The 24,405-nt window shown below is 42.3% G+C and overlaps 1 protein-coding gene across 1 annotated transcript in view; it reads left to right on the plus strand.

The window, feature by feature from the left end:
• Positions 1 to 24,405, plus strand: part of COL22A1 (collagen type XXII alpha 1 chain) — a 184,942-nt gene that overhangs the window by 74,403 nt on the left and 86,134 nt on the right. The window contains exons 18-26 of the mRNA XM_087703563.1: positions 147 to 182; positions 2,798 to 2,827; positions 4,582 to 4,635; positions 5,933 to 5,986; positions 9,994 to 10,047; positions 12,910 to 12,945; positions 14,123 to 14,167; positions 17,746 to 17,799; positions 19,063 to 19,107. Coding sequence (XP_087559689.1) covers positions 147 to 182; positions 2,798 to 2,827; positions 4,582 to 4,635; positions 5,933 to 5,986; positions 9,994 to 10,047; positions 12,910 to 12,945; positions 14,123 to 14,167; positions 17,746 to 17,799; positions 19,063 to 19,107 — 408 coding nt within the window. The remainder of the gene's footprint in view (positions 1 to 146; positions 183 to 2,797; positions 2,828 to 4,581; positions 4,636 to 5,932; positions 5,987 to 9,993; positions 10,048 to 12,909; positions 12,946 to 14,122; positions 14,168 to 17,745; positions 17,800 to 19,062; positions 19,108 to 24,405) is intronic.

Here is a 24,405-nt window from a genome sequence, read left to right on the forward strand (position 1 = left end):
GTCATGTTGGCTGTGGACCTCTGACAGTTGATGTCCTCACATCTTATAGTTGCCAAGGCTGAGAAATAAATCAGCTAACCAGACTGTAGGAGCCTCTTAAAGGTCATCCATCTAATTATTTCTCTCTGATTTGTTTCTAATTATAGGGTGATATCGGTCCCCCTGGTAAACCAGGCTCAGCAGTAAGTTTTTATTTTATACACAGCTTCGGGGTGGGATGGTGACAAATGACCTCTCTGGAATTGGTGTGGGATTGGGGATTTATAACCCTTGTGAATATCTCCTATGTTTGATAAAAAGGAAGCCATATTCACATTCATGGATCAATGCTAAAAAAAATTGAAATGTGTCCAACTGGTCTTCGTGCTTTGCAATATGGGGATTAAGAGGTAGAATTCTTGAGTAGAGCTTGTGCTAATAATTTAGTTTTAGTTTTTTGAGTTTTAGTATTTAGTTTATGTTCTGTCCCCCCTTCACGGCTCTTAACAAACGCAGGCAGACAAAACTTAAAAGGAAGTCTTTCTTTATCAGTTCTCAGTTTCAAAATGGCTTCGAGCCCAAAAATAATATAAATACAAGTCTCCGACAAGAATGCAAAACAAAACTCTTACTTCAATGCACTTTTTCCAAAGTCTCCACGAATCAGGGTTTACATGAAACACCAAAGCACTTATCCAAGTGTAACAAGCAATGTTGTACAAACCAAGGCACGCACCAAGGAACGTACGTTGACTCCTGCAACTAAGGCGTGGCAGCATCCGTCCTTTTATCTCCAAACCTGCCTCCCACAAGCCCCAGCTGCATACTGAATCTTGTACCCCGAAAAGACTCTCAGCAGAACTGCTGAGTCACAACAGTTTACTTTATTGTAATTGGACCTCATTCAATGAAATTAAATGGCATCTTCAGTGTACATTATAAGTATAAAAATAAAATACAAACACACAACCTTCTCATGCTATACAATTGAATTGAAAACCCGATATTGCATTAATATTGTACTCTACCAGTAGAATGCAATATAGTTACTGCCCCGGGATAGAAGCTGTTTTTCAGCCTCTTTCTCCTTGTTTTTATTGTCCTGTACCGTCTGCCAGATGGTAATAGTTCAAAAAAAAAAAAAGGGTGCCCAGGATGAGATGGATCTAATGTGGGGGTAATGAAGTCAAAGCCAATTCCTGACACATGATCTTTATGATTAAGGATCATTAATCACAATTATGATTAAGTTTACAATCCTGAAATCGTTGCAAACAGACGGGGAAATCAGTCATGTTGTATGCATGAATATCAAACAACCTAATATATTACTGATGGTAACAATGATGGTTAGATTATACACGTGACGTGTGTCACTTTTGAAAACATACGCTGGATAGCCACTAAAATCTGGCTGTTCCGGCAGGTTGGGGGGCTGTTGAAATAGCCAGCCCCACGGGAACTATGAATGTTGTGTATTTTAAATTGTTGTTTGTCTATTTGTCTATTTATCCCCTTCCTTTGTTTATTGTAAGCCGCCCGGAGTCCTTCGGGAGTGGGCGGCATACATGACCAATAAAATACAATAAAAAAATAACATTTTGAACTACTCTGACTGCTGTTACCATGAATTCACTCTTCACATTAGCCATTTTTCAGTCTGTTCTGAAGTTGTCCTACAAATTATATTAAAACCTCATTATTGATATTGTTATTTCATTAGGTACAAAGTGCCACAGGCTGAAGGGATCATTTCATGTAGCTATTCAAAACAAAATAGTCTCATATTTCATAGTCCTTACCATTTTTTGGGGGGGGGGGGAACGGGGGTGTCAAGTAACTGAAATAGATTTGATAAATTAACCTCTCGCCAGCTTTTAAAGATGGATTGCATCGCTTATGAATATTCCCCATGCAGGCCAATCTGTAGTTTTATAAAATATAGTGCAGCTGACTCAAGAGTTGTGTCATAGGAAATAAGGTACTTGCTTCCGATTCAGTTTGGTATCACTGACTCCAATGTATAATATGTAAGTCGGTGGCGAAATTCAAAAATTTTCCCTACCGGTTCAATGGGCGTAGGTTGGTGGGCATGGCTTGGTGGTCATGTGACCAGGTGGGCGTGGCTGCACAACTGACACACACACACACACACACACACACACTATAAAAGCAGCTGGACTTCACACAAAATGGCCCCTGCAACAAGCAGGAACCTCACAGTGAGCTCAAAAACCAACTATCACACTTTATACAAAAATAACACAAAAGCTGCACAACTGACTCACATACACGGTAAAAGCAGCTGGACTTGACACAAAATGGATACTGCAACAAGCTGGAACCTCACAGACAACCAGGCACAGCTGATTGTCAGAATTTTCTTTTTTACTTTATAATGCATTTTTTTTATTACTGGTTCAGGTGAACAGTAGCATATTTTACTAGTGGTTTGGGCGAACCAGCTCAAACCGGTAGCATTTCACCCCTGATATAAGTTAACTCTTATTATTTGATTATTGCTGGTGCCAAGCCAGACAGGAAGAGTTTCTCAAATGTAATTTCCAAGGGACTTCTCACATAATTGCTGAGATACTGAATTGTTAAGTGTTTCACTAATATGTCTGGTGTACGTTTGTGTGCTTTATATGACTCTCACTCTCTTCCCTCCATTCACTCCCTCCCAAAGAAATCCTCAATATATGGACTTTAAATATAATCCTTATATACCTCTTTGCTATCCCCCCCCCAAAAAAATCAGGTTTCTTTTTCCCTTCTTTTTTTTTAATAGATAATCTTTTTTGTTTGTTTGTTTCAGGTAGAGATCGAAGGCTTGAAAGGAGAACAAGTAAGTGCTCCTAATTTTTTTTTATAATTTATTTTATTTTATCAATTTCATATATACATTCACAATTATATGATCTCATAACTGTTATTAATAATACGTATTTATAACAATTTTCCCCTACTGTTGACAATATATTTGAAGATCCATCTTATCTTACAACGGTCCTACTTCTTCTTCCCTCCCTCCCTCTTTCCTTCCCTTGTTTCTTCTCTCCTACTCCCCTTCCTTCCCTCCCTCCTTCTCTCCTTCCCTCCTTCCTTCCCTCCTTTCTTTTCTCCTTCTCTCCTTCCTTTCCCCCTTCCTTTCCTCCTTCCTTCCCCCTTCCTTCTCTCCTACATTCCCTCCTTCCTTCCCTCCTTTCTTCTCTCCTTCCTTCCCTCCTTTCTTCTCTCCTTCTCTCCTTCCTTCCCTCCTTCCTTCCCTCCTTGCTTCCCTCCCTCCTAATTTTTTTTTAGTGCAGGTGATACACACACAGGTTAGAATATTCTCCAGGTTACCTAAACTCATTCTCTCCCTGTGTTCAGAAATGATACTTCTATTTCTTCATTTTTAAGTCATGAAAAACTGATCTAATAAAAGGGCTGTCAGAGTTCCAAGTAACACCCCCTATGAAAGAAGACTCCGAGGCTTGACGTTCCTCAAAGTTCCATTTTATTAGAGATGTCATATTAGCACATCTGGGGAAACCCGAATCTGAAAGCTTCCAAGTTTTCCCCACCCAAATGAAAGTTCAAGCCCCTGCCCAGCACCCACATGTTCATCACATGGTCCAATCAGGCACCGTCCCAACTGGAGATACCTCCCAGTCACACCACTCCAGGTGCAGAGCAAGATCTCCTTGACTCTCTGAGAAAGGAATGTTATTTTGACTATATATCTCCCATACTCCATATAGCAGTTAGACTTATATACCGTTTCATAGGGCTTTCAGCCCTCTCTAAGCGGTTTACAGAGTCAGCATATTGCCCGCACAGTCTGGGTCCTCATTTTACCCACCTCGGAAGGATGGAAGGCTGAGTCAACCTTGAGCCGGTGAGATTTGAACCGCCGAACTGCAGATAACAGTCAGCTGAAGTGGCTGCAGTACAGCACTTTAACCACTGCACCACCTCGGCTCTATAATCTCCCCTCCCATTTTCCCACAGCAATAAATGTGGCAGGCCTGAAGATCTACAAGGCTTGACAAGGGGTTTCTGAAGGTGGTATCAAAACATACTCAAGAAGTCTGCTTTGACTATGCGATAAGACCTCAGCCCCTTTTATGTGTGTCAAATGCAAGATTATACAGTATAGTCATAGCCGCCATCTTGGTTTTTTGACCTTCTGGATGGCGGTGGATGGAAAATAATTTCCCTCATAATAGTATTTATTTCAAGGTTACCCTCAGCCACCACTGAATTGTTCATCCAATTCATCCAAATGAATTGTTCTTTATCTTTTCACCAGAACAAGGTGAAGGAACAGCTGATAGTGTATACTGAAGTGAAATTTAGGCTCTAATGGGTTTTATTTTCTTCAGATTTTAAATTAATCCCTTCACACACTTCTTGTGCACACTCATGCTCACCTACATACATGTATACCTGTACAGTACAACGGCTACAGTTTGAGGTGTAAAAAAGAAAGATTCTTCTTAGAGGATGATGAAAAGTGAATATTATAAATCTCAGACCCCAGGACTCATCCCATCAGGAGAGTATTAATGTAAAGCAAAACTCCACAGTTCCTATTTTAACTTTGAAATTTGTTTATAGGGAGCTCCCGGCCCACGGGGACCTATGGGGCCTCCAGGAAGTCCGGGTACTTCAGTAAGTAATTTTATTTCTGAATGAATTGTTTGTAATCTGAATGAAATACTTGCCAGGAATCAGGAACCAAGGTTGTTCAGATGAATGCAAGTTTATTCAATGCTAGCTCTCTACAAGAATCTGACCTACTAATGGTCAAGGGAAATTGGTGACAAAGAAGTCAATGGAATTCAAGGAGGGCTGAACTTAAATCTTTTTTAAGATTTAATCTTTGAGGGGACTCCAAGCGGATGGCCCACTTGACCCCTCCCTTGGGCTTGGGACTGGTCATCTCCGACATTACTGTATATAATAATAGAGTACATTAAACATCACCTGAAACTAGACTATGTTTCATTTTGAAGTCAGGAAATAATGCAGTGATAATTTGAGAAATACTTCTGTTAAAGATTGAAGGGAATCACTATAGTACACCATACGGGTTTAACAGATCAATAGTATAACTTAGTTGAAAGAAGGTAGGTGCATATTTCGGTGATCTGGCATTGCTTTTCTTGTTTGTATAATTGCATTATATAAAGCTATAATGAATTATAATGATAATTATATAGCTATAATGATTATTATATATAGCTATAATGATTATATATTTTATATATAATCTATGTATATAAAAGCCAGGTACAACTCACTCATCACGAAATCTCCAGAACCATAAAGCCTACAAACTTGAAATTTGGCACATATGTTCCTCTTGGCTTCTAAGTACTCACTAAGAAAAGATTTTCCAAAATGACCATCAGATCATCAGTATTCCTTATACAGTATTATATTAACACACGTCGATGCTAAGGAGTTAGGAGTTCTACTCCCCCTCCCCACCCGACAGAAACTCTGTTCCAACTGCCAGTTGCCTTATATGGGCGTGGCTAGAACATAACTCATCCGGCCTGTGGGCTGGCCGGATCACATGGTTTCATAGCGATCACATGGTTACATAACTGTAAATTATTACTAATGTTCTTATTTATTGTTTTAATATTTACCAGGTTTTAATGCTTGTAAGCTGCCTCTAGATGAGATGGGCAGCACACAATGTGTAATAAATAAAATAAACTAAATTAATTACCCATCACTCTCGATGCACCTTTTCTATCCCCTATGTAAATCTTTGTCACTCCATTAGCAAAGTGCTCAGTTTGGCTATCACTATTTGAGGGGGATCTCCATTGCTTTGGTTCATATTATAGGGGATAGCTATTTTTTTTTCCTATGACATCACCCCCCAAAATAGAAACTATTTAATCTCAACGGACCTGTATGCAATGTAAAGGAAGAAAATATATCTTGTTTTCAGGGATCACCTGGACCAGAAGGCAAGATGGGATCTCCAGGTATACCAGGTCTACGGGTAAGCAATCCTTCTTCTTTTTAGAGGCTTCCATCTAAAAAAACCTCTGCTTCCTAGTAGAGTTGTCTGCTTTATTGCAGAAGATAAAAATACTCCCAGTCTCCTCCCCCCCCCCTTTTCTTGCTTTGAGCTAAGAAAATTACTGTATTTTTCACCATTCTATCAGAGCTGAACCTCAGATGAGAAGTGAAATGTCTTCAAGGATAAAAACAAATCCTGGTTGCCTTTTTGAAAAAGCACCTTTGGGACAAGACAAGACACTCCACAGACATTAAAAGCCACATGTGGCTTCCCACATTCGGCAGCCATGCAAATTTTATGGCACAGCTTTGCATCTTGCTTTAGGCTGCCAGTAGAAACGGTTCATTTTCTCTTGCCTATTGCCATCCACGTTTTATAATAGCAATAGCAATAGCAATAGCAATAGCAATAGCAGTTAGACATGGTCCAATCAGGCACCGTCCCAACTGGAGATACCTCCCAGTCACACCACTCCAGGTGCAGAGCAAGATCTCCTTGACTCTCTGAGAAAGGAATGTTATTTTGACTATATATCTCCCATTCTCCATATAGCAGTTAGACTTATATACCGCTTCATAGGGCTTTCAGCCCTCTCTAAGCGGTTTACAGAGTCAGCATATTTCCCCCAACAACAATCCGGGTCCTCACTTTACCCACTTCGGAAAGATGGAAGGCTGAGTCAACCTTGAGCCGGTGAGATTTGAACAGCCGAACTGCAGAACTGCAGTCAGCTGAAGTAGCCTGCAGTGCTGCATTTAACCACTGTGTCTCCTCGGCTCTAGCTTCTGTGTTCCTGGGATGTAGCAGGAAATCCCCGGTGTTAGTTGCCAATTCTGAGAATGTGTTCTTGCCATTCCTGTGCTGCCTCTGGGCTCTTTGCTGATCAATACAGAAAGAGGAGGGTGAACGAGATGAGGGTTTAGAACTCTCTCCACACTGCAAATCATTATGTGGGCATCATTAGGGATATAGTGGTAAAGCGGAAGAGGTATTTGCTGCCATGCTGACAAATGTGTTTGTGTGTTTACAATACGTGGAGGTGGGATATACTATAGATTACCAGGGAGATAGGCAGCATATTTATGAACCCAGCAGGTTGCTTCCTTCTCTATAAAACTTATTTTAAGGGTACACATAGTAAGCAATAGAACTGTGATGGCAAACCTATGGCACACGTGCCAGAGGTGGCATGCAGAGCCCTCTCTGTGGGCACATGCGCCGTCGCCAGCTGTTTTTCTGGTTTCCAGCATGCCGGCTAGCTGGTCTTAATGGGTGAGCACCACAAAATGGCCTGGAAACAGCCTGGGAAATGGTGCCCTAAGCTGGTTTAGCAGGAAATAGACACATGATTATGTGTTCTGACCCCCTCCTCCATCCAATAACAAATGCCGAGACAAGCTTAGCTGGAATGTACTTTATTAGCAAGAAACCAAAACCTCGGTGGCTGAAAGCCAAGCAGAACAAACAGATAAGGACCTTGGCAGCAACTCAGACAAGCCTTGGCAACAATCCAGCCTGCCAAGCTAGTTACAAAAGTTCTCCAACTTTTAGTCAATGTGTTGACTTCTGCAAGAGGGCCGTGTGCACAAGCAATCTTTTTATAGTCTGGAGAGGAGCCTAATGACCACCAGCTGAGTGCAATTACCTCCTGTACTTGCGCAACTGTTCCTGACGCCTATTAGCTCTTCGGTGCCGGGCATCCAGGAACAACTCACTACTGGCGTCTGGATCACTCTCCCTTGTCTCCTCTCCACTGGTCCAAGGTTCAGGTGCCACCTGGTGGCCAACCAGCCTCTCTGCGACCTGCTCGGAGTCGGAACCCTGTCCAGGGTCCTCCACATCCTCCAGAGCCAACTCATAGGGCCCCTCGCTGTCGGAGTCTGGTGCCAGCTCCAACGGCTCCTGCTGGGCCACAACAGTTATGTCTCCAAAATTGACGCCCCCCCCCCCCCAGATAATGTCTGTGGTGTTGGTGAGCTTTGAAAACTCATTCCCAAATTCTTTGTATTATCTTGGAATTAAATATCTGGCTCAATTAAAGTTTTCTCTGTTAGAAACCATCTTTTTCTCTTTCATCTCCATCTCTATTCATTTCTCTCTGGGTCACTTTAAAAAAAAAACATGCTAATTTCTGGGCTGCAGAGTGGGAATTCATATTTTTTCTGGCATGATTCCATTCTGCTAAAGTAATGAAAATTGTACCAGGTAACCCATAAAAAAATAATGTAATGGACTCTGGGATAATAAATTCTCATATAGAAGTGAGACTAAAATTTCCCTGGTGTGCTATAAATCTATATTGAATTACAGGTTTATTTTTTTTTAGCTCCTTCATTTTCCATCGAACCAAAGAAGACCTGTTTAACAGCCCTGCTTGCAATGAAAGGAATGTGGACTATTTCAAAAAGCTATATATAGCAATAGCAATAGCAGTTAGACTTATATACCGCTTCATAGGGCTTTCAGCCCTCTCTAAGCGGTTTACAGAGTCAGCATATCGCCCCCACAGTCTGGGTCCTCATTTCACCCACCTCGGAAGGATGGAAGGCTGAGTCAACCTTGAGCCGGTGAGATTAGAACCGCTGAACTGCAGATAACAGTCAGCTGAAGTGGCCTGCAGTACTGCACCCTAACCACTGAGCCACCTCGGCTACACACACACACACACACACACACACACACACACACACACACACACACACACAAATGCTTTGAGCACAGTGTGGAAACCACACAGATGGTGGTATTCCAACATGATAGTTATGCCAAAAATCTAATCACACTGGCTGATAATTAAATTCTACTCAGGTTGTAACATAGCACCAACAACTCTTCTTGGCCAGAAGTAGACAATTCATTTCCTGATTCTTCATTAATTTTCATTGGCTTTTTCTTGTAACAGAATAATAAGAGTTCAAAGGAGACTTGGAGGTCTTGTGGTCCAGCGGTCACCAACTGGTGGTCCATGAGAAAATTTTGATGGTCCACAGAAAAATTATTTGCATTTTTTAAATATTGCACTAAATCAGAGGTCCTCAAACTACGGCCCCTGGGCCAGATAAGTGCAATGAACGTTTGTGTTGTTGCAGAGAGTCTCCCCCCCTCGGGATCTTTTTGTGTGAGTCGGAGGTGGGGGGAAATTTCAACTTGGGGTCTGCTTCAGATTCCTAGTGCAGGGTTTTGGGAAAAGGCTGGAAGGAAGCGTCGCTGGTGGCAAGGAGCCGGAGGGCCTCACTCCAGTGGGTCTGCATCATGGTCTGGAACTGGCTGACCATCTCAGCCCACTAAGCCTCCAGGCGCTGGCACCTGGCCTTGCACTCCCCCAGGTCTTCCCTCTGCTTGGAAAACTTATGTTTGTAGTCTTCGGTGAGGTGCTTCTGCTGAGGCTCCTTCTTGGTCAGATCCAATTGGAACTGAACCAGCTGTTTTGCCTACTCTTTCTCGTGGTGGTTGCTTAGCTCCAGCAACTGCTTCCTGTTGGGGCCCCAAGAAGCCCAGGCGGGCAAGCGAGGAGTGGCTGGGAAGGGAGGGGTGAGTAGAGGCTGGCAAGGTACCCTTGGCATGAGTGACATTGAGTTGGCCACACCCACCCAGTCACATGCCCACCTTGCCACGCCCACCCAGCCGGTCAGTAGGCAGATCATATTAGTAGCCCGCAGGATTCAAAATTATGAATTTAGTGGTCCCTGAGGTCCGAAAGGTTGGTGACCCCTGGTCTAGTCCAATATGGTTGCAGCATTTTGGCCCAGTTGAAATATCTGGATACCTTTTTTTATTGAAAGCTCCCCTAATCCTATCAAAAGCAAGGATTATAATTCTGTTTAAAACAGATACTGTAAAACTTAAGAAGACCCCTTGAAAATCCAAGGAATCATTTTACTTAAAATATAGCTTTAGTTTATGACTCATAATGAATCGGTTGAATGATCAGTTCAACTTGTTTCTTTGCATGACGTGGTTCATAACTTTCAGTTCTCTCTTCTTAGGGCAAGAAAGGAGAAGTAGGCCTTGCCGGAGTTGATGGATTGTCTGGACCGCCTGTAAGTAAGACTGAAGTGGGTTACCACTCTGATCTCTGTCCAAGGTGCTGAAAAAAAATCAAGCTTGTAATGCTTGTGTGGTGTAAGATCAATAGGCTGTTTTCTACTTGAACGTTAGTTTTGGTGCTGTTTTATTTACAGAGCTTGGTTTATTTGCAAAGCCTTCCACGACTACATTTGCAAAATGCATCTGGTTTTTGACCCTCAGGCAAAATCCCCTAAGCCATTTGTTGACACATTGTCAAGGAATTGCGCAGCCGGTGTCCAAATAAAGTCATAGATGCTGACACGTACTTGCAGTTTTTAAAAAAAAATATTTTATATCAATATATACAGCAAACTAGATAGTCAGGCAAGCTGGAGCATCATGAGGTAAATCACACATGGAGGATAAAGAAGAAAAAGGTGGGAAAAAAGGGAAATGGCCCTTTCAAACTCACAGCAACCAATTGCCTCCCGGAGGAGCTAGAAGTCTCCAATCAATCAACGACAACTGTGTGTTCTGACTCACTGCACAATCCAGCTATTAAAGTTAAATAGTTTAACACACTTTGAATTGCCCTTTGAAGTACAATTGGTCTACTCACAGAGTGCCCCATGTGTAAGTGATGCTTTAAAGAAGATCAAAGCACAAATTCCAGGCTTTGAGAATTTACCGTTTGAATTTTCTTGGAGAAGGCTCAAAACCTACAATACGTTATATAGCGTGAACTACTTGAATGAATTATTCACTTTATATATATTTTTTTTTAAAAAAATCATGACTTCTTTTGTGATCACTGTGCAAAAAGAGCACATTCTTGCTCTTTGGACTTTTGTTTTGTATTAGATTTTTTTTTTTTTTAATTCCATGTTAGTTACTGGAAAAAGAACACCTTGACATTTTCTCATTACAGTTTGAAATGTGAGATGAACCCAAACAACATAGAACAAATGTTATAAAAGCTCTACCTTTTCCCATGTTAAGAGTAGATTGACCTTTTCCTAACTCAGTTTCTCTTTTAGGCTGGCTAGACTTTTTTCAATTACTGTAAAACTTCTGGTAAATTGAGTTGTTTGTGGAGAGAGGAGCAGGAGGAAAGAGAAAAAAATATATCAAATAGCAATATATTTTTTTAAAAGGAGCCTGGAACCAGGCAAGAAGTTAGATTTAGATTTATTTTATTTGTATGCCGCCCTTCTCCGGGAGGGACTCAGGGCGGCGAACAACTCAAAAGGGGAAAAGGGGAACATAAAACACAATACAAGTAGTTAAAATAGCCAAGAATCACACCACCACACAGGTCGAGAGGGGAGGGGAACTCATCAAGAAGTTCAAATATATTTCTTAACAGAAATATCAAAGTTCAAAATTATCAAAGTTCAAAGATATTTCTTAACAGAATAACAGAGTTGGAAGGGACCTCAGAGGTCCTCTAATCCAACCCTATGCTCAAGCAGGTTCAAGCTGAGGAAGGTTTGACAGAGACCCTATGCCCATGATGGTGAACCTATGGCACGTGTGCCGGAAGTGGCATGCAGAGACATCTCTATGGGCATGCCAGCCATCACCTTTCTGGGTTCCAGCTGGTCTTCACGCATCCGGGAGCACTGGAAAATTGAAGAGCAGCTCCCTGGTGTGCATGGAAGTTGTGCTTCCTGTTTCCGGTGTGCACATGTGCGCCAGCCAACTGGTCTTTGTGTGTGCATGTGTACCAGAAACTGGAAGCCCAGGTGACTGGCACGCATGCATGCACTGGAAACCAGAAACATGCATGCACCAGGGGGTTCCACCACAAATGCGCGAACGACAAAAGTGCGCCTGACTAAACCGCGGTGACAAAACCGCGCCGACAAAAGCATGCCGACGAATGAGCGCTGAAGCGCACCGACAACAGCGCGCTGACAGAAGCGCACTGTAACCCTTACCCTAAACCTAACCCTAACCCTAACCCTAACCCTAAACCTAACCCTAAACCTAACTCTAACCCTAACCCTAACCCTAACCCTAACCCTAACCCTAAACCTAACCCTAAACCTAACCCTAAACCTAACCCTAAACCTAACCCTAAACCTTACCTTAACTTAAATCGCGCTTCTGTCGTTGCGCTTTTGTCGACACGCTGTTGTTGGCACGCTTTTGACATCGCGGTTTTGTCGGCACGCTTTTGTCGTTCGCGCATTTGTCGGGTCACGGCACCAGGGAACTGTTCTTCCAGTTTCCAGCATTCCCATGTACACATGCATGTTCCCGTTTCAGCACTCGGTACCAAAAAGGTTTGCCAACGCTACCCTATACCTTCTTGAATGAACAAGAAGAGCACACATGGATTTGGGGAGTATGAGCAATATTTATATATACCAATCACTTCTTTCTTGTGAATACAACAAACGCATAGTGAACTGTGCCTTCAACAATTCGCAGAAGAAGAATACTGCGTATTCATTTTATTTAGATCCCTTATCATTTCTCTGGCAAGGCAGATGTCACTCAAGTGCCATTCATTGGCAGAAAAAAAAAGGGTGCTTACATTGAATAAAGCAATGAAAACTAATTTTTTTTCACATTTATACTTTTCAGTTCTCCCATCAGTCAAACTGCCTTTTGGGCAAACTGCGTTATACAAGTATAGTGTTAGGAAAAGTAGCCTTTGTTGAAATGCTCTATTTTGTACACAGAGTAGAGGCATTTTACCTCTAGCGGGTAGCGAGTGGGTGTCTCTGCAATCACTGAAAGTTACAAACAATGCTGGTGATAAAAACATATTGATCGATTTCATGTAATTTATCTGCTCATTTATTCAATATCTATAGCAGCCTATCTCAATCAATGACATTGGGCAGTTTACAATGTAATGTCTTTGTCTTCTACATTATTTGTAGGGTCCTCCAGGGCCTCCTGGACTTGCTGGATCTCCCGTAAGGAAAACATTATATTTTTAATATATAAACAGGAAAGTTAGCAATGTTAGAATCTCTTTATCTGAGATTCAGAGGTGATCTTTGGCAGGAGATCTCTCTCTGGGGGTGCAATCTGCTTGACCATGGTCAACACCAGTGGTGGGATTCAATTTATTTTACTACCGGTTCTGTCAGGGTGGCGGTCCTTGGTGGGAGTGGCTTGGTAGGCATGACAGGGGAAGGATAGTGCAAAATCCCCATTCCCTCCCCACTCCAGGGCAAGGATACTGTAAAATCTCCATTTCTAGCCCACTCCAGGGGAAGGATACTGTAAAATCCCCATTCCCTCCCCACTCCACTAACCTGCTTTCCAGCTCCTGTGCAGGGCAACAGAAGAAGACCCAGCTGATCAGCTGGTATTCCAATCAGCTGGGGCTTGGGAGGCAGTGAATAGATGGGGGCGGGGCCAGCCACAGGTGGTATTTGCCGGTTCTCCGAACTACTCAAATTTTCTGCTACCGGTTTGTCAGAACTGGTCAGAACTGGCTGAATACCACCTCTTGTCAACACATGACCTAAAGGAGAAGTCAGATAAAGGAAGGTATGGAAAAAAAATTCTTCCTATATTTATGAAAAAAAAGGCAGGGCTGGAAAGAGGACAGTGCAGATCTAACTCAGTATATAATCTAAAAATAAGCATTACGCCATAGTGACAGTCAAATTAGTAGAATGGGTAAGGCCCCAAACTAGAAGACTGTGAGTCCTAGTTCTGCCTTTGGCACAAAGCCAGCTGAGTAATCTTGGCCAGTCACTCTCTCTCAGCCCTAGGAAACAGGCAATGACAAGACACTCCTGAAATCTTGCCAAAAAAACCTGCAGGGACTTTTCCAGGACTCGAGACTGACTTGAAGGCATCCCCAAAACCAAGTAGAACAGAACCCAGAGCAGTTTTTGTTGTGACCTGGCTGAAAATGGGTAGCAGAGAATGCCAGGAAACCTCATTGTATTGTATTGTATTGTATTGTATTGTATTGTATTGTATTGCATTGCATTGCATTGCATTGCATTGCATTGCATTGCATTGCATTGCATTGCATTGCATTGCATTGCATTGCATTGCATTGCATTATATTATATTATATTATATTATTATATTATAATCTGTTTTACTGTGTTTTATTTTGTCTTATCCTAGGGCAAACCAGGAGAAACTGGCAGAAATGGTGACAGTGGGCCACCAGTGAGTTCATGTCATAGAATCTTCAATGTCAATACGTGTGCCTTTGGTTGAATACACAGCTAAAATAAGCAAACAGCCTCTTCCAAAGTCAAGATAACCATTACCTGACTTTATCTTTGATCGTTTACTCTTTTAAATTATCTTAAGATAACTTAAAAGAGTAGCAATCAAAGATAATGATTAGTCCAATTATCATTTGCTAGCATCAGCCCATTTGCTGCCAATCCTTACTTATGACTCTAATTAATTCCACCGATTAATTGTTCTCCCCATCAGGAAATTTCTCCTTAGTTCCAGATTGGATCCCTCGTTAACGAGCTTTCGGCCATGACTTCTGGTTCTACCTTCAAATGCTTTGGAGAATAAGTCAGCCCTCTCTTCTCTGTGGCAGGTCTTCAAGCACTAGAAAACAGCTAGCATCATCATATCACCCCTAATTATTCCCTTTGTTAGGCTAAACATGCTAAGTTCCCTTAATTGTTCATTGTACAATTTAGCCTCCAGACCTCCTTAACATCTTTGTTGTACTCTTTCTAAGGTCCCAGCATTCTTCTATTATGGTGACCAGAATTGGACAAATATTCCAAGTGTGGCCTCAATAGCGCAGTATAAAGCAGTTGTATCACCTTGGGATCTTGATGCTACCCCTTTGCTGATGCAGTCTAGGACTGTATTGGCCTTTTCCTGCTGATCACCTCCCATAGACCGATTTGATCACACAGGTTAGGTCTCCTCCGGATTCCATCTGCCAGCCAATGTCGGCTGGCGACTCCCTGGGGGAGAGCCTTCTCTGTTGCAGCTCCAGCCCTTTGGAACGACCTCCCCGTGGAGATCCGGACCCTTACTACCCTTCCCGGCCTTCCGCAAAGCTGTTAAGTCCTGGCTGCTCCAGCAGGCCGGGGGGCCCTCGATATATATCCAGCCCCCCGGAGATTGTGATTGTTGCATATTTTAATGTTGTTTTTGTATTATTCCCCCCTCCCTTGTTTTATTGTAAGCCGCCCGGAGTCCTTCGGGAGTGGGCGGCATACAAATCAATAAAACTATAAACTATAAAACTAACTATAAACTATAAACTTTTTGGCAGCTGCAACACACTGCTGGTTCATACTTAAATGGTTGCCCACTATTACACCAAGCTCCCTCTCACAGTTACAATTATTGAGCCAGGTACTGCCTATTCTGTATTTGTGCATTTGGTTTTCTCCTGCCTGAGTGGAGGAAAAGTGCAAGACCTTAATTTTCTCACTACTGAATTGCATTTTGTTGGCTAGGGCTCGAGTCTCAGGTCTATAAAAATCCTTCAGAAATTTCTGGAGTCTATCTTCCAACGTGTTAACAATTCCCCAGAACTTGCTGCAAGGATAGGATTCAAACCTTTTAGCAACTGGTTCTCTGCCCAGTGGCTGGGTGGGCAAGGCCCTGGCGGGTGTGGCCTACTCAGTCTCCTGCACCACAGCAGAGGGGGCTTTTTAACCCTCCTTAGGCTCCAGAGGCTTCCATCGAGCCTCCGGGAGGGCGAAAACAGCCTCCCCTGGGCTCCAGAGGCCAGAAATGAGCCTGTTTCTAAACTTTCAGAACTTCTGGGGTGGGAGAGCTTTTGTCCTCCCAGAGCCTCCATGCGGGTCCTGCACTTAACTGGCATCCAAAACAGGCCACATGCAGGGGTAGGGTGAGGTGGGCGGGGCCAGCCAGTCTTTGCAACTACCGTTTCTGCCGACCAGATGTAAAATTCGCATCCGATTTGCCTGAACTGGTCTGAACCTGCTGAATCCCACCCCATGACTTGCTGTCATCTGGAAATCTGATATGCTCCTTTCTATCCTCCCATCTAGATCATTTATGAAGCTGTTGGAGCATACTGGCCCTTAATTTTAAAAAAAGTCCACAAGATTGGGGGTTGCTGCCTTAATGAAATAAAAACACAGCCCTTGTGGCTTATTCAATAAAGCAAGGTGTAGCAATTTGTATGTTAAGTCAGTCCTAAGTTTCTACACTTTTTGCTGAACTTCAATAACCATTTCAAACTATTTTCAAGTTTCCAACAAGCCTTGAGATCCTTTTCTTTGCCATTGCTGACATCTGATGGCCATTGCTGAAACTGCTCTCTTGAATTGCTTTGAAAGGTGTTCATGACCATAGTTAGTCAGCTAGCTCAACTCTGTTGAGATCCTTGAGATTTCTTCCTCAGATACGTTTTAGTCTTGATTCCTTTTCTCCAAACGTGGGACAAATTTCTAGCACTGCATTGGCCAATCTCTGAGACAGAATCTCACCTGTCCCAACCTTGGCCTTATGCATAGGTCAGGAGTTAGCAACCCACGGCTCTGGAGCCACATGTGGCTCTTTCATTCCTCTGCTGTGGCTTCCTGTCGCAGTGAGCTCCACAATTGATAGGGCTTTTGTTAGGACAGGTAGAGGAAATGGATGCTGCGCTAGGAGAAGACTCTATGGTGTGGGAACTGGCTTTCCGATTGGCAAAGGGAAAAAGATGCGTGAGAAGGAGACTCTATGGTGGGGGAGCGGACTTCCGGTCAGCTCCAGAATTGAATGGGGGCTTCCGGTTAGGACCTTTCTGGCTCTTCGAGTGTTTAAGGTTGCCGACCCCTGGCATAGGTTGTAATCCTTCAAATGAGTGGTGTGCTTCTCAACTTGCTTTTCAGTCAATGTTGTGGAATGATGGAAAGCTTCACAATAGTTTCTCATGTCATTCGGAAGCTGTGTGGTGATGCTTTAGTAGAAATCAATCAATTATTACACATTGATTCAAATTGTAATCGAGATGCAAATGTTTTTGTTCAAATCCTCCCTTTGGTTTACTAAAAGGAGACTTGTGCAAATATTTGTCAATTAACAAATCTACCCTAACTCACCTAATCTGATTTAAAGAGGGAACTTGTGTCAGAATTTGTTGCAGAGAAATCAAATCCAGAAAGCACACACAGATAACTGATTCAGTTGGATTCATTAACTTCTTTATATACATAATAACAGATGAATAAATGTACAATACCAATAGAAGATTTTTCGAACATAGTAGAAGTTACAAGCAGAACACAAGCAGGAGAGAACAGCTAGTTTCATTTCAGAGTTCAGAGCAGACAGAGAAGTTTCAGTTACGATTCTTAGCACAGATTCAGATTTGTTTAAGCTCCCATTGCCTGACTTAGTTGCTATGCTTATTCATTGGCTTGTTACCATGTTTCTCCCAGTCATGAATATTCTAACAACTTGAATAAACCATTTTAAACCATATCCTGTATCTGAACTGAAGCTTTACAGAATAGCAGATTTGAAAGGGACCTTGGAGGTCTTCTAGTCCAACCCCCTGCTCAAGCAAGATATTTTATACCATTCGGACAAATGGCTATCCAATCTCTACTTAAAAACCTCCAGTGATGGGCATCCCCAAATTTTTGGAGGCAAGCTATTCCACTGATTAATTGTTCTAACTGTCAGGAAATTTCTCCTTATTTCTTTTTACGATGCAGAAAATGATGCCCATCTTTATAAAGTAAAACCAGGCATGTCTGAACCCAGAAATTAATATGCATGACTTGTTTTTCTTTTTTCTTTAGGGTTTACCTGGAAATTCTGGTCAAGATGGTTTGCCTGGTCTCCCAGGCTCAAAAGTAAGTAAACATAGGGGCAAATATTTGCTGATCTCATTACTGGAAGGACTTAAATTAATTGAATTGAATTTGAATTGAATTTATTAGATTTATAGGCCGCCCAATCCCGGAGGACTCCGGGCGGCTTACACAAAACAAGAAAAGAAAAAAACAAACAAAATAAAAATAAAGATTTAAAAACTCTCCAACACATATACATTCAGAGTGGGGCTGGACCCTACATAATAAGGTCAACAGCCCCAGGCCTGCCGGAACAGCCAGATTTTAACAGCTTTTCTGAAGGCCATGACGGTGGGTGGGGTCCGAACCTCTGGTGGTAGCTGATTCCACAGGGTCTGACCAGCCACAGAGAAGGCCCTCCTCCAAGGCCCTGCCAGCCAACACTGTCTGGCTGACGGCTTCCTAAGGAGGCCCACCCTGTGGGATCTTATCGGCCGTTGGGAGATATGCGGCAGTAGGCGGTCTCGCAAATATGCTGGTCCTGAGCCATGTAGGGCTTTAAAGGTAATGACCAACACCTTGAATTGCGTTCGGAGACCAATTGGCAGCCAGTGCAGCTCGCGGAAGATAATTGTAATATGGGTGTATCTCGGTACACCCAATATCGCTCGCGCGGCTGCGTTCTGGACTAGCTGTAGTCTCCAAACGCTTCTCAGGGGTAGCCAAAACCATTCCGTAGTCTGATAATTCCAAACAGTCATTACGTTTCTTGCTTCTTTACTTAGTACTAGGATTCATGATGAATTTTTGCCTAAACTCAGTGGCTAGTGGCTGAAAAATTGTGGCTTCCTCATTCCAAAATAAGTATATTGGGGGAAAAAAAGGGGGGGGGAATCCAGGAGCCATAATAGGTGTTTCAAATATCTGGAAGCTACTATGCAGGACATCAAATATAGAGGTCTTGTGTAAATTGTTTGCACAGAATGGAGCGTGCACCATTTCCTTGCACAAATAAAGCAACCTCCACATTTGCATGTGTAAAAACGTGTCAGCCGCCATTCTTCCACCCTTTTTACGAACTTGAATTTAATAAATCACAATGGATGTTTCTTCGTTTACTTAGAAGGAAGAGCTAGAACTGATAGATGGAAATTGCGAGAAAGCCATTTTCGGTATAAAACTCCTAGGACATCCTAGGCTCTCCTCTATTTTTAGAAAGCCCAAGTGTTCTTTGAAATATTTAATTCTGTCCTTATTCAATAGTTGTATTTCACATTGTCCTTTTGGGGGGCTAATTTTCTTCTATGTTTTTTTCTTTTACAGGGAGAACAAGGGGAAAGGGGAGAAGTTGGAAAAGCAGGCTCCAAGGTAGAAAAAGAAAAGAAAATTCATTTCCTATAAGCTATGAGAAATATTGTAAATAAGCAAATGTGGGAGGTGGTGGCTGGGGTAAGAAAGAAGATCCCACATCTAATTCCTAAATTGATCTCATTCATATTAATCTTAATTGTTTTGTTGGAAGAAATATCCACCTGGTTCAGTTCTAAGCCAGGAGAAAGACACTGGTTTACTGATGAAGAAGGACCACATGGGTTTGTGGTTCTAGGCAGCTGACAAAATGGAGTTGAGAGTGGGTATTTTTAATATCTTCTTTGGGCTTCACTCTTGAGCTTCCTGTTCCTGTGCAAGAGCATGTGTTCTATTGGCTGTTGTCAGATTCTTATAGGTCATGTAGGGGTCAAAGCTGGTTCTATGGGCAAAAGGGGAATGCAAATCTGAGGTGTTTGTCTGAGCTAAGTTTGGTTGAAGTTTGAACTGCTTTGGGGGCATTGTAATGAAGGGCTTGTGCTCTAGAAAGGTGTTGGGCAATTCCTATTGTGGCTTAATGGCTTTGTCCTTTGTTGGATCTTGACTGAGAGGCTAATCCTACCATTGTGCCTTAGTTCAGACTTTGCTGCAGGGAGTTTCAAAATATCCTGCCTTGAATGGATTACCAAATCTGCATTTCTAAAAGGTGGCCTCCTCAGTTTCTACTTGGGGCTGGGAGACTGGGGCTGTTTTCTACCTCTAAAATATATACATATTTCTCCCTTTGGAGAAATATAATATTCTGCCTTTTTAATATTTCCCAAACTATTTCATTCTTCTGGGGCGGGGGAGCTTCCTGACTTTCTACAATCCCCCCATTGGGCTTAAATAAGTGTGAGTAACACAGTTTTTCTGGGCCAAGATTGGGAATTGATTTGATGAGGGAGATTTGATGGGAGTTTTAATTGTTTTTTCAACACAAAGTTTAAGGCATTGATAGAGGCAGCAGAAAAGTATCCCTTCAGTGGTTCCCAAAAGGAGAGCTTTCAACCCATGAAGGTCTAGCAGCCAGGGCAAAATTTCTGCAAAGAAATTTACAATATCCAATTTTCTATGCCAATTATTTTTAGATGTTTGATATCACTTTCTGTGAGGTTCCAGTCAGGTTTGAAGCAAGTGCAAGCCCCAAAATTTTTCATGGCTATGGTTTTGCTTTAGTAAATAACTACAGGCTGCCCATTTCCAAGGGTTGCTTCCTGAACCTGCTTTAGCTCTTAGTTTACTGCATCCAGGATTCCTGATGCCAAATTAAGCCAGTGTGCAATCCAGGCTGTTAACATTTTTTTTTAATTGCGCACAATGAGCCCTGGGACTCCTACTAATGAGATCACCAGTGCAACATATTTTGTCTTACTTGCCAACTAAGCAGCATCATTTGTGAATCAGGGTTTGGGGTTTGGTGATCTCTTTTCTGCTACCTCTTCAATGAGGGAATTGGCTGAGGAGGCACGCCCCCTCACCCATGGAATTTGCCTCCTTCTCAGTGGTGGGATCCTCCCAGTTTAACAACTGGTTCAGTGATCGCGCGCATACGCAGTTTGAAGAAAATCTTCAATTTCGGGTTTCTTTGGAGGAGTAACACAGCTGATTCGCGCAGCAATCTGCTCTGCCGTGTGAATCAGCTGAGAAGATAAAGGTAGAAAAATGGTGCAGAGGGTGGGCCCATCTCGTTGTCAGGGTGAACTGGTTCGCTACCAGCTTATTGCTGGAGCTACCAGTTCGCCCGAACTGGTCTGAACCGGTAGAATCCCATCCCTGTTCATTCTGTTTGTGAGTTGTGTGTGTTTTTTGGTGTGTGTGTGTGTGTGTGTGTGTGCTACTTCTACAAGACAGTCAATACAAACATCCTGGACAAATTTCCCTCCTACCAGATAGAAGTGCAAGATGTTCAGAACTTGCTGTGCCAACCACTCCTAAATGCCATCCCTCCATTTAATAGCAATAGCAGTTAGACTTATATACTGCTTCATAGGGCTTTCAGCCCTCTCTAAGCGGTTTACAGAGTCAGCATATTGCCCCCAACAACAATCCGGGTCCTCATTTTACCCACCTCGGAAGGATGGAAGGCTGAGTCAACCTTGAGCCGGTGAGATTAGAACCACCGAACTGCAGCTTAGCAGTCAGCTGAAGTAGCCTGCAGTACTGCACCCTAACCACTGTGCCACCTCGGCTCTTTAACTGATTACAACATAAATGAGGCAAGAAATAAAACCTTACAATGAATTTCCGCCCTCCCCCCCCCTCCCAATAATCTTTCCAGCTGTCTTCTGGGGATTGAAAGAGTCTTTAGTCTTCACTGGTTCATCTCGGGGGTCCTCTCTTTCATGTCTGCTGGGTGGCATTAGGCTTGGCTTGGTGGTAAGGCTGGTCAATCAGGCTTGGGAAGGTCTGCTCCATTCTGGTTGCTGTGATGATTTTTTTGGTAGATGACTGGATCCAAACCCAACTCCCTGACTCAAATGGATGGAGGATCTCTTCTGGGTCAATGTGATCTGCTTCTAAAGGTTGCAGAGTTGTCTGTACAGGGCTGAAAGGAACACTATATTGCCAAAAAGTATTCGCTCACCTGCCTTTACTCGCATATGAACTTACAGTATTTAACCTGTGATTATGTCTTCCCGACTGAATTGCTGTTAGTATTTTCCCCCCCTTTGGATTCATTGTTGAGTCACTGACACTGCATTAGTGCCCATAATGTGGCTAGATATTTCCTTAGTCTACTCCATGCTTCATTCATTTTTATTATCCTACAGATGCATATCAGTTATAACGTGACTTCTCCAAATTAATGACTTTTTTCATTATTCTTTGTGCTAATTATAGTTAGCCTGGATTTTATCAGACTGATTTTCATTTATCTGTTCTGTATTAATGTGAGTATTGGGTAGAGAATTTGTAACAACATCCATTAGACCAGTGTTTCTCAACCTTGGCAACTTGAAGATGTCCGGACTTCAACTCCCAGAATTCCCCAGCCAGCATTCGCTGGCTGGGGAATTCTGGGAGTTGAAGTCCGGACATCTTCAAGTTGCCAAGGTTGAGAAACACTGCATTAGACATCAGTCAGCAGAGATCTGGAGGATGCGGCATGTCCATATGGAAATATATGGGGCAGGCAGAGGTTGTGGGGAGCAAGTAATCCTGCAAGTAGCTCGGTTCTATGGTATCAAAAGCTTTAAAGGCAATAACCAGGAAACTTGAATTGCACTTGAACATCTATTGGGAGGCAATATAAGTTCATAAGCGAGTAAAGGCAGGTGAGCGAATATTTTTGGCAATATAGTGTATGAGAACTTTCCCCCTTTGTGGGTGATTCTCCCAGAAAATAGAAAGAGTGCAGAGAAGAGTGTAGAGAAGAGCAACAAAGAAGATTAGGGGACTGGAGACTAAAACTTATGAAGAACGGTTGCAGGAACTGGGTATGTCTAGTTTAATAGAAAGAAGGACTAGGGGGAGACATGATAGCAGTGTTCCAATATCTCAGGGGTTGCCACAAAGAAGAGGGAGTCAAACTATTCTCCAAGGCACCTGAGGGCAGAACAAGAAGCAATGGGTGGAAACTAATCAAGGAGAGAAGCAACTTAGAACTGAGGAGAAATTTCCTGACAGTTAGAACAATTAATCAGCGGAACAGAAGCTGCCTCCAGAAGTTGTGAATGCCCCAACACTGGAAGTCTTTAAGAAGATGTTGGTATAGGGTTTCCTGCCTAGGTAGGGGGTAGGAGGATTGTTTTGGATAACTGGAATTAACATGGAATTTGAGAATTTGTCCCTATTGTAACATTCATTTACTATTTATGTGCCCAGCTCTGTCAATGTTATACATTATCCACATTAAGAATGGAATAGAATAGGGTTTCCTGCCTAGGCAGAGGGTTGGACTAGATGACCTCCAAGGTCCCTTCCAACTCTGCTATTGTATTGTATTGTATTGTATTGTATGTATTAAAATGTACTGTTGGAGGATAAGAGATGGAGAGGTGGAGTGGGGTGGATAGAGTTTGAAAAAAACTTTAAGGTTAACATTGCAGATGTTAAATAGACAGATTAAACACATAGAATAAATGCAAGAGTGAATTTTTTCCCCTGTAAATGAACTTAAAACATTCCTTCGTAACCTTGGGCTGTTCTTAAAGGTACAGAGAGGGAAGGAAAAAATAATGAACACAGTTTTCTTCACCCTGTTCTGCTGGCCAGGCAAACCCAGGGTAAAGGTATTTTTTTTCTTTTTTTTAAATAAAAAAAATAATTTTTAATTTAAAACAAATACAACATCCTTCTTTACATGCTGTAGAAAGTGTATCAGTTGGTTACAAAAAGACTTTCGTGCATCTCTTCCACAGTCAACAAACATAATTCATATTAACTTAAGTATTTTAAGTCAAATATTTATACATGTCACCATCATCATCTCTCCATTTTCATTTGACTATAATTGTTTAAGCGTCCTTTTTTTTCATTGCTTTACCTGTGTTTCCTAACAATTTAAAATTCTTGTTTCTAGGGATCAGAGACACTTAACAATTGTAATTACCTCAAGGGCATACAAAGACTTTGCAACACACACACAAACACAAACACACACTCACACCAAGGAGAAAAGGAGAGGAAAACAGAACTGTAAGGTTTACACCCTGGTCATTCCCACCATAAATCTCAGTTAACTCAACTTAGGGAAGGCACGAATCTTAGCAAACATAGCATGTGGTTGAATGGAAAACAGAGAGGAAGAGAGAGAGAGAAAAAAATATACATACAAAGAAAAAAATCCCAACATTCCTATTTATATATTTTCCTTTTCTTTTTCTAAGTACTTTTATTTAGCCAAATTGGTTTTCCAGTTTCATCCCTCAGAAAGCCCACTCTTGCACAATTTTTTGCTCACAACCTCTTATTCATACCAACCAGAATGGGCATCTGCCACTCATCCTATGCCATGAGCAAATCTCCTAAGGGGGTTCCTGTTACAACCCCAAAGCTACAGCTTCCCATGTTCCCCTTCTGATGCGGGGCTCACTTTGGCTTAGCCAGGTCTACCATCATCAGTTTTCAGATGGAAAAATAAAAAAAAAAACCGGGGGGGACTCTAGTTCCTTGAGAGAGTACAGGCACCTCCTTTTGTAGGGAACACCAGTGTCAATTTTTGGACCAGAAAGGGGTGAGTATGGGCACCTCCTAACACTGCCATCAGTTTTCGGATGCTCGGGGGTCTGGGAGGACCTGCTGATTTTCCTAAGCATACAAGTATGGGCACCTCCTAACACAGTAACTCCCCATCTGGTTGCCCAAATTCAACTC

Source organism: Thamnophis sirtalis, unplaced genomic scaffold (genome assembly GCF_051295495.1).
Source record: "Thamnophis sirtalis isolate CommonGarterSnake01/CBP01778 unplaced genomic scaffold, rThaSir2_p1.2 scaffold_2, whole genome shotgun sequence".
In the NCBI taxonomy this organism is placed as follows: domain Eukaryota; kingdom Metazoa; phylum Chordata; class Lepidosauria; order Squamata; family Natricidae; genus Thamnophis; species Thamnophis sirtalis.